Source organism: Gobio gobio (genome assembly GCF_949357685.1).
Source record: "Gobio gobio genome assembly, chromosome: 4".
Taxonomy (NCBI): Eukaryota; Metazoa; Chordata; class Actinopteri; order Cypriniformes; family Gobionidae; genus Gobio; species Gobio gobio.
Window position 1 is genome coordinate 12,819,160 of NC_137100.1, and position 13,153 is coordinate 12,832,312.

The 13,153-nt window shown below is 37.2% G+C and overlaps 1 protein-coding gene across 1 annotated transcript; it reads right to left on the minus strand.

The window, feature by feature from the left end:
• Positions 1-415: 415 nt before the first annotated feature.
• On the minus strand, positions 416-12,929 carry prkrip1 (PRKR interacting protein 1). The gene is made up of 6 exons (XM_079814479.1): positions 12,764-12,929; positions 12,553-12,631; positions 8,475-8,575; positions 5,088-5,173; positions 4,931-4,992; positions 416-1,204 (listed from the first exon to the last, which is right to left on the minus strand). Exons 1-6 carry the CDS (start codon positions 12,887-12,889, stop codon positions 1,113-1,115), a joined length of 546 nt encoding a protein of 181 aa, XP_079670605.1. The 5' UTR covers positions 12,890-12,929; the 3' UTR covers positions 416-1,112.
• Positions 12,930-13,153: the final 224 nt, after the last annotated feature.

Below are 13,153 nucleotides of genomic sequence, written 5' to 3' on the forward strand. Positions count from 1 at the left end.
CTCGGTTGTAACGAGTGGTTATTTCAGTCAAAGTTGCTCTTCTATCAGCTTGAATCAGTCGGCCCATTCTCCTCTGACCTCTAGCATCAACAAGGCATTTTCGCCCACAGGACTGCCACATACTGGATGTTTTTCCCTTTTCACACCATTCTTTGTAAACCCTAGAAATGGTTGTGCGTGAAAATCCCAGTAACTGAGCAGATTGTGAAATACTCAGACTGGCCCGTCTGGCACCAACAACCATGCCATGCTAAAAATTGCTTAAATCACCTTTCTTTCCCATTCTGACATTCAGTTTGGAGTTCAGGAGATTGTCTTGACCAGAACCACACCCCTAAATGCATTGAAGCAACTGCCATGTGATTGGTTGATTAGATAATTGCATTAATGAGAAATTGAACAGGTGTTCCTAATAATCCTTTAGGTGAGTGTATATACCATGTACCACACACACACACACACGTGTATATATACCATATACCATACACATACCACACCACACTAAAAGTATATTATGCTCACCAATGCTGCATTTTTGTTTGATCAAAAATAGTTAAACTGTAATGTAAAACATTACATTTTAAAATAAATGTTCTATTTTAAGTTATTTGCAAAACTGCATTTCCACCAATGACTAAATTCTCCATGAAACAACAAACACAACTATTCTTTTTGCTGTTTATATAAAAAATACATATTTACAAAAAGAATAAAAGTCAAGCCTGATCAAATTATTGGTATCACTTTCCTTAAAGCCTTTATGTATAATGCATTAGAAAGGTATTCATAATGTACAAGCATAATTAATGCATTAAAAACACTTTTATGATGCATTATATATAAAGGCTTTAAGCAAAGTGTTACTAAATTATTTTAATCAACACTCTAGTCAAGAAAAACATACAGCTTTTTAAAATGTTAAGTCTTGAACATCAGACCACATCAACGTCAAGCGTTTAACATCAACCATAGAGGATGCCAGAGCACTTCTGAAACATTGATTTCAAACGAAGAGAGTGTTGTCAGACCACAATTTGATAATTGTTCTCTACTTGAGGTGTTTTTGGCATCACATGGTAATATATGCAGGATACTTCCATTCCTTCATTCGGTCACCTCTTCCCCATGATGAAGCTGGGCACTTCTGCATCATCATCTCGCTCCTCTGCTTCAGAAGCCGAGGATGACGACGAAGACTCTGAGCCTGCTGACACAAACATGTTAAAGCGCACCGCTTAGATGAAAGCTGAAATTACTCAAATTCAAGAGGTGCAGTTACTATAATGATGATAATCTGTGCTGTCATCCAAAAATGGCAGTAATAAATACAGTGGCTATATAAAATTCACATTCATGGATGTTACAACACTGACGCAAAAAGAGCAGTGGTTTTCAAACCTGTCCTGGAGGCACCCCAGCCCTGCACATTTTGTACGTCTCCCTTATCAGACACACCCAATTTAGTAATTGCAGTCTCTTCTAACGAGCTGATGAGTTGAATCAGGTGTGATAAATGAGGGAGACAAAATGTGAAGGGCTGGGGTGCCTCCAGGGGCCTGTACCATGACGGTAGTTTAACAAACTCAGGGTTACAGGATAAATTGAGCTGACAAAACCAAACCAATCTATTCAGGCTTTGTTGTTCCCATGATGCTGATCGTCAGCTTTCTCTGACAACTCAGGCTTTGATCCTGAGTTTAGGAGTTTAGCTGTGACATCAGTAGTGAACAGCCAATCACACGCTGTGGATCAGTGAAACAGATTTGCTTCTCGCGAGAGAAGCAGTGAGATTATTTCTCTCTTCTGCGGAATATTACATGATTCAAAAATATTAAGAATTTAAACAAATTTACACAGCAAGAAGAAAAGAGCCATAAAAAAAAAAAAAAAAAAAAACAGGACAACTTTGAGAAAAATCTTAGAAGTAAAAGTAAAAGTTATGAAGGTAGTTTAGTTGATATATAGAGAATTGAACATTTAAGGTCACATGTAGTCATTTTTATAGCTTTATATCTTTAAAGCATATATATATATATATATATATATATATATATATATATATATATATAATATATATATATTTTGATATTGTAATAATTTCAGTTACTCTCCAAATTAATGTATAAACTATTTAAAGACAGCATATTTTAAATATGTGTTGTATTGTCATCTTTTTATGAATGAAGGCCAGTTTCACTGATACTAAAGTCTCTATGAAACATTAATGACGTTACATTACAGTATAACTGAAAGCTCCCAATTTCAACATTTATTAGGCTTTAAAAAAACAACTTTTAATTTAAGTGAATTTAAAACAATCTTTACATAAACCCAAAATAAATGTTATTTTTACCCATGGCCTTGCCTGATAGACATCTACAGAAATGTAATAGTTATCAAACACCTTTCTTAACTGCATAAATAGTAAATTAAATATAGATTAATCATCATTAAAGCTACAATTTTCTCTGTTCCCGTTGTTCTTTGATGAACATTAATGACAGGCATCATCAGTGCTACTCTCAGTTTAAGAACAGCCATAGCCGAACATGACGCGGATCTGACGCGCTGTCCCGCGCGCAATATTTTTTTTCCCAGGATGGTAGGGGAAGGTACCGCCTTTTTCGTCTATGATTGGCTAGAAGGGCTCTCCTCCGATTGGTTATATATCTCACGTTCATGGCAGGCTGTCAGCTAGTCTGTTTTGATCGTCGTTAAACGAAGTCAATCCAACATAGCCTACTAAGAATAGCGCTATATGTGCGTGTCTTCAGATTTATATTTCAAGTTCACAATTTCATAGCCTGTTTAGATTAGTCTTAGCTGTTTCCTAACCCTAACCCTAACCTCTCAATACCTGCGCCAAAACCATTTATTACTGGAGCTGTTCTCCCTGTCCGTTGATTTATACCTAATCCTAACCTCAAGATGATCCGGTATGATGTTCTCCAAGTTCTTGGACAAGACCCACCCACTTTTTACGATCAATGATATTGGACCCACTCTCTTTTATCGTCTCTAACATTCAGCACATGTCTGTTTACCTACCCCTAATCGATAAACACTTATTATTAAACACATATTAGACGCTTTATTTCCACTTTTCTAATATTTTCTTAATTTGTATTGAAAATAAATGCCTTTCCGATTTGATATGTGATGGGAAAACGGAGAAGGTTGATTTCGGCGAAAGCCGGACTCGAACCGCGGGTCGATTTGTGTCAAAACTAGATGCCGTACGTCTTACCCCTACACTACCGTCACTCTCAATGATATGAAGATTTACGTAGTTTTGTCTTTCCGACCTATACGTTTACCAAGTAAAGCGGTATATTTGTACTTAATGTAATTGGCATCTACTCCAGTAAAAAAATTCTGAGGACCCACCCACATTTTTTTTGCTTCCGACGCCCATGCACGCACGCACACGCACACGCACACACACATTACTAGTAATGTTTAACATACAGTTAATGTTGATGCACTAATATTGTGTAATCCTTACCTTGAAATGGCTAACAAATGTTATTTGTTTTGGAAAGAGATTGTTTCTATAGAAGATGGGACGAATCAGTACATTAGCATGACACAGTGGCCCTTAACCACCACATTTCTGTGTGGCTTTAAAGTTACTGTACAGTCAATTTACCCATAGTGTTTGCCTCAACTAGATACACCATGTGAACTTGGAATATAAATCTGATGGCACGCACACGACAGCCTGGCCTGCCATGAACGTGAGATGACGTTTCACGGCCAAATCAAATAACCAATCGGAGGAGAGCCCTTCTAGCCAATCATTGACGAAAAAGGCGGTACCTTCCCCTACCATCCTGGGAAAAAAAATATCGCGTCCCGCGCATCTCATTTCCTCACAACTCTTTAAGTTAATTTAAGACGTTATTTAACTAATTTAAGACTCCTAATATGAGAATACTCAAAATCCTCTGTGTTGTTGTTATTGTATGTTCAAGAGCAAAAGAGAACTCGATGGGAGCAGGAAACTGACGCGAGTCTGTCTATGCGTCGAGTGTGTATGTGTGTGACAAGACAGGGCATTGGCATACAGCGCGTTCTCTTGTGTCTTGTCGCGCTTGGAAGCATTTACATGAATAGGAGCGTGATCATGTAACGCTAAGCAAAAATGGATATAAAAACGGACGCTGCGTTATTTGCGTTATATATTTTTAATGCGTTAAGCTGAAAAAAGTATTCGCCCGCGTTAACGCATTAATTTGCTCAGCCCTAATATTATTTTTTTTATATATATATATATATATATATATATGTGGCTATTTATATTCATTTTAACTAAGTGCCTATGAATGATTGATTAACTAAAATGATGTGTAATTGATTAAGGGTATAATAATTACATAAATAATATCTAGATCATTCAAAATTATTATTATTATAAATAAGCATTGTTAAAAGTTTGGAGTAGAAACAGGGGGAGTGACTTAATTGCATCAGAGGTGTGTCACTTTGCTCACAGCTGATCCAATTTCAGTTTGAGATGTCTTTTTCAGAACATAATCTGCCCTGGAGCATGTTAACCGTGGAACGCAAGTAACTATGGAGATGAACTCTGCTAACAGCCAAACCACTTTCATGGTACCTAAAACCCAGGATTGGCACAAACTAAGCTTAAACATATGTAGTTAGCCAGCTAAACTGGCTTCACGGTATAGGCCCCAGGACAGGTTTGAAAACCACTGTCAGAGGATTTATTTTGCCTTTTTGACACTGCCAACAGAACACTTTTCCAAATGAAAAAAATCAATTAACTACTATAATTTAAGAATAAAATATGAATTTGCTTATTTAGTAGATATCTTCCTGCTGTTAGTAAAATAAAATGTCCACTGTGAATAAATTCAGTAATACCACAGAACATGGTATTGAATACTTGTATTTCATTATCTCTAACCTTCTTTCTGGCTCTCCATCTTGGCTTTCTTGGCCATCTGCTTCTTTTGTTTCAACTTTTCCCTAAACGGCACACAACAACAACCGAGATTCAGAAACACAAGAGATACACTAAGAGCTTACTAGAGATTTGAATCAAACACGATTATTTTGCAAACCTCTTCTTTCTGCGCTTGGCTGTTCTTTCCTCAGCAGCCTTTTGGTTTTCTTCCACCTTCGCTATATAATCTTCATCCAGCTTTTGCTGCAAGAGTAGAACAAACAAAAAAACAGCCCATCAAAAACATACCTGAAACATACTCAACATCTATGCAAATAATGTTGGAAGTTATTTCTAATAATATTTTAATAGAGTGGTTTAAAGTCTTCTGAAAACACAATCACTTTATATGATGAACGGATTTAATTTAGGCTTTTATTCATAAACACCTGAATATAACATTGGCAAACTAAACTGTACAGACTTCAGAAGGATACCAGCGTCAGGAACAAGTGGATGGTTCATTTTTAATGCCGCCCCAAATCACGTCATGTTTGTTCGTAACATTTGACAGCAGATTATTTTGAAAACTTATTAGAATTTTTTTATTCTTGAAAACATACCCAATCAACCCACGTTCGAGACCCGAAACATTCTAATGTAAATAATGTTGGAAAATATTATTAGTAAACCAATTTAAATCTTAAACTAAGGGATAGTTCACCCAAAATTGAAAATTCTGTCATTAATTACTCACCCTCATGTCGTTCCAAAGCCCTAAAACTTTCATTCATCTTCTAAACACAAATGAAGATATTTCTATTGAAATCTGAGAGCTTTCTGTCCCTCCAATAAAAGTATATTCACCTAAACCTCTGATGCTTTAAAACGTTCATAAAGTGATAGTAAAATAAGTCCATATGAATGGAGCAGTTTAAAGTCTTCTGAAGAGACACGATAGCTTTATATGATGAACCGATTTAATTTAGTTTTTTATTCACATATGAACATCTAAATATTTCATAGGCAAAGTCAACTCAATATTGCTTGGCTCACATGATTGTCATAGCAACAGCAAAATGTATATCTACCCTCTGCACCAGTGAGCTTGAGAGCAGAGCAGATCTACCTCAGCTCTGACGCCACACCACACCCAAATTCAGTTATTTAAGCCGCTACAAATAACGGGTAGAACTGCATTCCATTGAAGCGCTTGGGGTTATTTCTATTCACAAGCATTAATATAAAGTAAAACAATTCTGAGGGTGGAATGGAAAAACCAGTGCTCTGCATCTCATTAGCATGACACACACTTTCTAAAACTAAAGTAAATAGGGTTGGGTACATAGCCACGGGAGAACGTATTTTGAGCAGGAGGAGCTGGGGGGGGGGGGGGGGGGGTGCTGGTTTTGCATAATAGGCACAGCGCAGAGCAAAATAATCAGCGCAGAGTCATGTGACGAGAGTGATGCTCGATATGATACAGAAAAATGGAGAACTTTTGTTAATAAAACTTTCATTAAATACAAGTGAATTTGTTTTATATACTTATAAAACTATAGTTATAAGCATTCTCTTTAAAGTAAGGGGAAAATTCAAATATCTTTTATTGATTTGTGTAATAATGGTTAACGGATGCAGAAAATGGTTGAAGGTGGGTGGCGGGAAAATTTGCCTTTTTCAAACAGCTTAATTTGGGAGAAAAAATATTGACGGATTGCAATATCAATTCAAGCAAGTCTAGAACAACAGATAAGAATGAGGCAAAAATCTGCAGTTACAACTAACCAACCGATTTAAAAATCTATCCAAAAAAAATAAATAAATCACATATTTGGAAATCACCTGTCAGATAACAGGCAGCTATATGAATGAATCGCTTAGCAAACGATGGCTTTTATCTGTTTACTAGGGCTGGTCCGAATACTATTTTTTGAGCTTCGTTCTGTAGTAATCAACATTGAAAATTCGAAGCTTCAGAGGGAAGGGGCTGAACATAGCCTATAGTGGATGTGCGCGTTTATGACAATTCTTCTAATAAGAATGATTTTGTTGACATGCGCACACTTGCACAAATATGCAGAGTTTCCCATTGTTTGCATACTATTATCCTACATTGCTTCTTTTCCTTGTTTTAAAGAGCGGACTTAATATACCCCGTAAATAAATCTTAATAAATCCTGATTAGGAGACGACGAGACCAATATTTATCAATCAATCAGTAAAAACACCCTTCTCGTGCCGAAAATAAAGTAGATTAGAGCACTGATGGAATCAGAAGACTGATGGGATGTTCTGCTCCACTTCACTGACAATGAGTGGTAGGACAACATGTTCATAAACAACATTTCGTTTTAGAACAACATTTGAGATTTGAGATTTTACTTAACAACTGCAGTTACGCATGTGATAGTCAAAACGCCATTTCTACATCATTGCACATGCGCAGTCCTTTCCAGTTCCGGTTTTCAATCCGATCAAGTGTTTACATGTACCCTTGATCAGATTAGAAAAGGAATAAACCACCTCTTCCAATCCGATCAATTTCACTCGGATCGAGCCCAATAAGATCAATTAAGATATTTACATGAAGGCTTTTCAGTCCATCAATCCAATTACTAACGGGTTATTTGGTTGCATGTAACTGTAGCCAGTGTTGTTCAATAAAATCATGATTAATAATAATAATTTGTTACATTTATATAGCGCTTTGTCTAGGCACTTAAAGCACTTTACATAGAATAGGGGAATCTCCTCAACCACCACCAATGTGCAGCATCCACCTGGATGATGCGACGGCAGCCATATTGCACCAGAACGCCCACAGCACACCAGCTGATTGGTGGAGAGGAGACAGAGTGGTGAAGCCAATCGTGTATATATGTATATATATATATATATATATATATATATATATATATATATATATATATATATATATATATATATATATATATGGGGATGATTAGGAGGACATGATGGACAGGGGCCAATGAGCAAATTTGGCCAGGATGCCGGGGTTACACCCCTACGCTTTATCGAAGGACATCCTGGGATTTTTAATGACCACAGAGTCAGGACCTCGGTTTAACGTCTCATCCGAAGGACGGTGCTTGTTACAGTATAGTGTCCCCATCACTATACTGGGGTATTAAGACCCACACAGACCACAGGGTGAGCGCCCTCTGCTGGCCTCACTAACACCTCTACCAGTAGCAACTTAGTTTTCCCATTTGGTCTCCCATCCAGGTACTGACCAGGCTCAGTCCTGCTTAGCTTAAGTGGGAAACCAGTCTTGGGCAACAGGGTGATGATTTTGATACTTTATCTGAACCAATTATTATTGCCTTGTTGTTATACCCATGTAATTTTACTGATTATTGTTCACTTGGGTATATTTGTTACCACAAAAAAAAAAAATCGAATTACTTGATTAATCGTCAAAATAATCAGCCAATTACTTGATTACCAAACTAATTGTTAGTGTAAATTGAACTAGTGACATACATGGATGGTAATCTTTTAGTTAATAATAATAATTTGCTTTAGGCAAAAATTAACCTACCTTGTCAGATATTCGTTCCAGGAACTCTTGTCTCTGATACTCTCGACGGCGCAGATGTCTATACACATGGAATTCACCGCTGCCTGCTCCAGCACTGGAACCTGAGACAATGACACATAACGGCTCTCACTAAAGACACATGCTCACTCCACAGCCCTGGAGAGTGGTGTGGCTGAGTTAAATACAAATACATTACATTTATGCTGACAGATTATTTGTGTTGGCAGAAATTCTGGGAATGTTGGAATCAATTGACATTGGACAGTAAAGCGTATGAAGTACTAGACAAAATATGAATCCAAAACTTGATGGTATTACAACAGATAAAAATAAATAAATATACATATAAGGGCTGCAACAATACAGTTAGTCCACGGTTCAATACATACCTCGGTTTTTAACTACGGTTTTCGGTTTCGGTTCTGATGGCTTGTCACATCAGTTTTTTACTATTCTATTCTTAGGCGACAGCAAAAGGTTAAGTATAATTTTCTATTGCAATACTCTATAAAATATACATTGATTCTTATTAAAGCTACTGTATTAAAGTTTTTCAGTCAAGAGCAGTGAGTGATTTTCTCGTGTCTTTTGTTGTTGTATTAACATTTAAAGGGTTAGTTCACTCAAAAATGAAAATTCTGTCATCGATTACTCGTGCTCAAGTTGTTTTACACCTGAATAAAGTTCTTTCTTCTGTTGCACAAAAAATATATTTTGAAGAATGTTGGAAACCAAACAGTTGCTGGTCCCCTTTCTAGGATATAATATGGAAGTCAATGGCTACCATCAGCTGTCTGGTATTCAACTGTCTGTGTTCAACAGGAGAAATTAATACAGGTTTGGAATTGGAACAATATTAGAGTGAGTAAATAATGACAATTTTAGAGGTGAACTGTAGTGTTCACTAGTGCTGCTGTCAATTTAAGACCTGCGTGCATCACAGACACCTAGATACACGCCGATTTTACTTTCCCTTTAGACATAACCGACTGTGTTTATGTTAACATTGTGTGTATTTGACAGTATTAGCGCAGTAAGACGACTACTTAGTCCAGTAATCACACGTTTGACAGACGTTTAGTGTGTGCGCTCGGAAAAGCACGTTAAAACCGTGCAAGGCTTTAAAACGCATGCAAATAATGAACTTCCGTGAATAACTATAGTGTTCCGTGAGTATAACTCCACCACTAATGTGTGATGTGAATGTATGTCGCGTTGTTCAGTATTGGGATTGAGGCAAATGATAGAATGTGTAGAAAAATAATTCATACAATGCAAAACCGAAAGAAAAAAAACGCAATTCACAAGCGCCGTACCGAACGGTTCAATATTATATTGAGAATTGTGGCATCCCTAATATAAAAAAAAAATATATATATATATATATTTATATATACAGGTCATTCACTGTTATAGGATTAGTTCAGCCAAAAATTCTATTTTAATCTGGACTATTATCGATTTTTGTATACATGGTTTGGAAGAATCTTTTTAGTTTCTTTTGCAACATCTCGCACATGACACAAAGTTCTACTTGGTGCTCATAATAAAAGTAGTAAAAAAATTAAATAAAAATAAAAACATCTCTAGACCAGCATCTCGTGATTTTTCCGCAAAAATTTGTTAATTCTGAGTGAATGGCCCTTAATACTCTGTTTTGCCGCAGTGAAAGTTGGAACAGGCCTTGCAAATTACCTGGCTCTGATACATCAGCTCTCCTTTTTTTGGTCCTTATCCTGCCCTCAATACACCTTCCCCGTTTCTATGCTTTCTTCCATGGCGTAATGGTAAACAGACTCTGTTCTGCTCTTGCACTAGATTAAAGGGATAGTTCACCCAAAAATGAACACTGTCATCATTTACTCACCCTCAAGTTGTTCCAAACCTGTATGAGTTTCTTTGTTCTGCTGAACCAAGCAGAAACTTGGTTACAAGCAGATAGAGCAACCATTGACTACCATAGTGGGGAAAAAATACTATGGTAGTCAATGGTTGCTCTATCTGCTTGGTTACAAACATTCTTCTAAATATCTTCTTTTGTGTTCAACAGAACAAAGAAACTCATACAGGTTTGGAACAACTTGAGGGTGAGTAAATGATGCCAGAATGTTCATTTTTGGGTGAACTATCCCTTTAAGGCGCGCTGCACTCAGATTGCACACTACAGTCCACATGTTGCGACTCGTGTCTTTTGCACGCTCAAGTCCGTTATTTTAATTGTAGATGTGCACATAACAGTGACGCACGCTCGTTTTTTCAGAATGCTTCAAGTGCACCGCAGGTAATGTGACAAGAACCAGCTTCACCCTTTCCATAACAAAATAGACGAATAGCTGATGATAGCTGTACAGGGCGAGTTTTCCCCTCATCTTCATAAACATATCTAGTAGCAGAACGCATGCAAGGGCTGAAAATCCACTTATCCGTTGCTGAAATTTCCTCATCTTCATGGAGAACACGGCTCATGATTGCTTAGCAACGGCAGACACCACAAGAGCGCAGGATTTTTGAAAGGAGAAGAAAGCGTCACGGCCTGTGAACGGCCCTTTAGGGGGCTGGTGGAAAAAAATCATGCCTATTTGCGGTTTAGAAATCAAGCATGCTCACATCTCGATTTTATTACCATTTCGATTAATCGCACTGCCCTACTTTAAAGCTTCAAAAAGTTCATAAAGAGATCATAAAACTGATCCATTCGAATTTAGTGGTTTAGTCAACATTTTCGGAAGAGACACGATCGCTTTATATGATGAACAGATTTAATTTAGTAACAAACATTCATCAACTCACATCAGTTGTGGTAAACGGAAGCTCAAGCATGCTCGTTTGACAAGTGAGAACCAATGAGGCTCATTCTCATGGTACGTAGCACGTTTGAGCTTCTGCAAGAACCAATGAGGTTCATTCTCATGTTGCAGCACGTTTGAGCTTCTGCAAGAACCAATGAGGTTCATTCTCATGTTGCAGCACGTTTGAGCTTCTGCAAGAACCAATGAGGTTCATTCTCATGTTGCAGCACGTTTGAGCTTCTGCAAGAACCAATGAGGTTTGTTCTCATGCCTTAAGCAAGTATGATTGAGCTTCTGTTTATGTTTGTTAAATTCATTCTGTTCATCACACAAAGCGATCGAGTCTCTTCAGAAAATTTGTTCTAAGTTGGATTCATATGGATTCGTTTTTATAATCTCTATGAACTATTTGAAGCGACAAAGTGGTAGTTGCAATGGAGAGAGAAATCTCTCAGATTTAAATAACTTGATTTGTGTTTTGGAGATGAACGAAAGTCTTACAGGTTTGGAATAACATGAGGGAGAGTAAATCAGGACAGATTTTTGGGTGAACTAACCCTTTAATGTTGAGATTGGGTGAACTAACTCTAAATGTTGAGATGGATCTCTCTTTTTTTAAAGTGTGTTAGCCGGTCACAAAACCTGGAGACAGCTCAGTGCCACTGGCATGTTTTTTGGGATGGACTACCTGTTGGCAATATGGGGCAGCCACTATTTTACACACATCAAACAAACAAACTTGTGCAAGTAGTTTAAAAATATTTATTTGAAATGCACTACCCAAAAATACTCTGAAAATGTTTCTTGAAGCGCCGAAACATGACACAGCCGCCTGTAGTTTCTGATTCTCGACCGGACCGAGTTATTCTTATGAGCTGTGAACAAGAAGTGGGACTGTTACACCAAACTTACGATTCTTGAGATGGATGTTTGTCATGAAATTATGTAATAAGTTAAATAATGAATGATGTTACCACAACCACACGTTTAATTACATTATATTTTACTTAATATTTTTATGACCAATAATTGGGCATTTGCGAAGACTTTTTGCAAGAATTGTATTAAGTTTATGCATTTCTTTTGCGCTTTACACGTCCTGCTAAAATCTGCAGTTATGTCATTTGAAAACATTTTCTGATGGCACTAAATGCAAAAAGCATTTCATTTTTTTCTATAAATATTTCTTCCTTAAATATAAGGTATCGGAGTCGTTCAGAGGAGTCGAATCTTTACATTACTTACGATTCCCATCCCTAGATCTGAGACAGTAAACAAACGACACAAACCCATCACATCCCGCACAAACTCTGGTGGAGCGCGTGGATTCCAATCCTTTGGTCTCTCTGGTATGGCCGCAGGTTTATCCTTTAAAAAAAAAAATACAATATAAAACTCAGCACTGTTTAATGTGCAATGCAGTTCGGTAGCATCATTATAGTGAGTTACTACTCCAAGAGAAACCGCTATAGTTTGATGTACGTTAAAGCTTTAACTCACGGGATTTCGCATCAATCTCTCCAACTTTAAGCGTTGCTCTTCTGCTGGAGTTTTGGCGATAATTAGAGGCTGAGACTCTTTTTTAGGAGCTTTCCCAGTTCGCACATCTTTCTTATCCTCCGCCATGATTCTTCCAGCGTCTTCTTCGAGGCAGGTTTTGAGTTCTTGTTCTGTTCATTTTTGGCAGATCACATATCTGAGTCCACATACTGCCACCTATTGGACTGATGTGGATCTACATCATTTTTGGGTATAAGTGCGAATGACTGGATGACATTTTGCATTGATAATCGCCTATAGATTAGTCTCAGTCCGAGTTATGTCAAATACACATATAGTAGGCCTATACAAGAAATGAAATAGAAAGTCAACCATGCATCCTCCAGACGT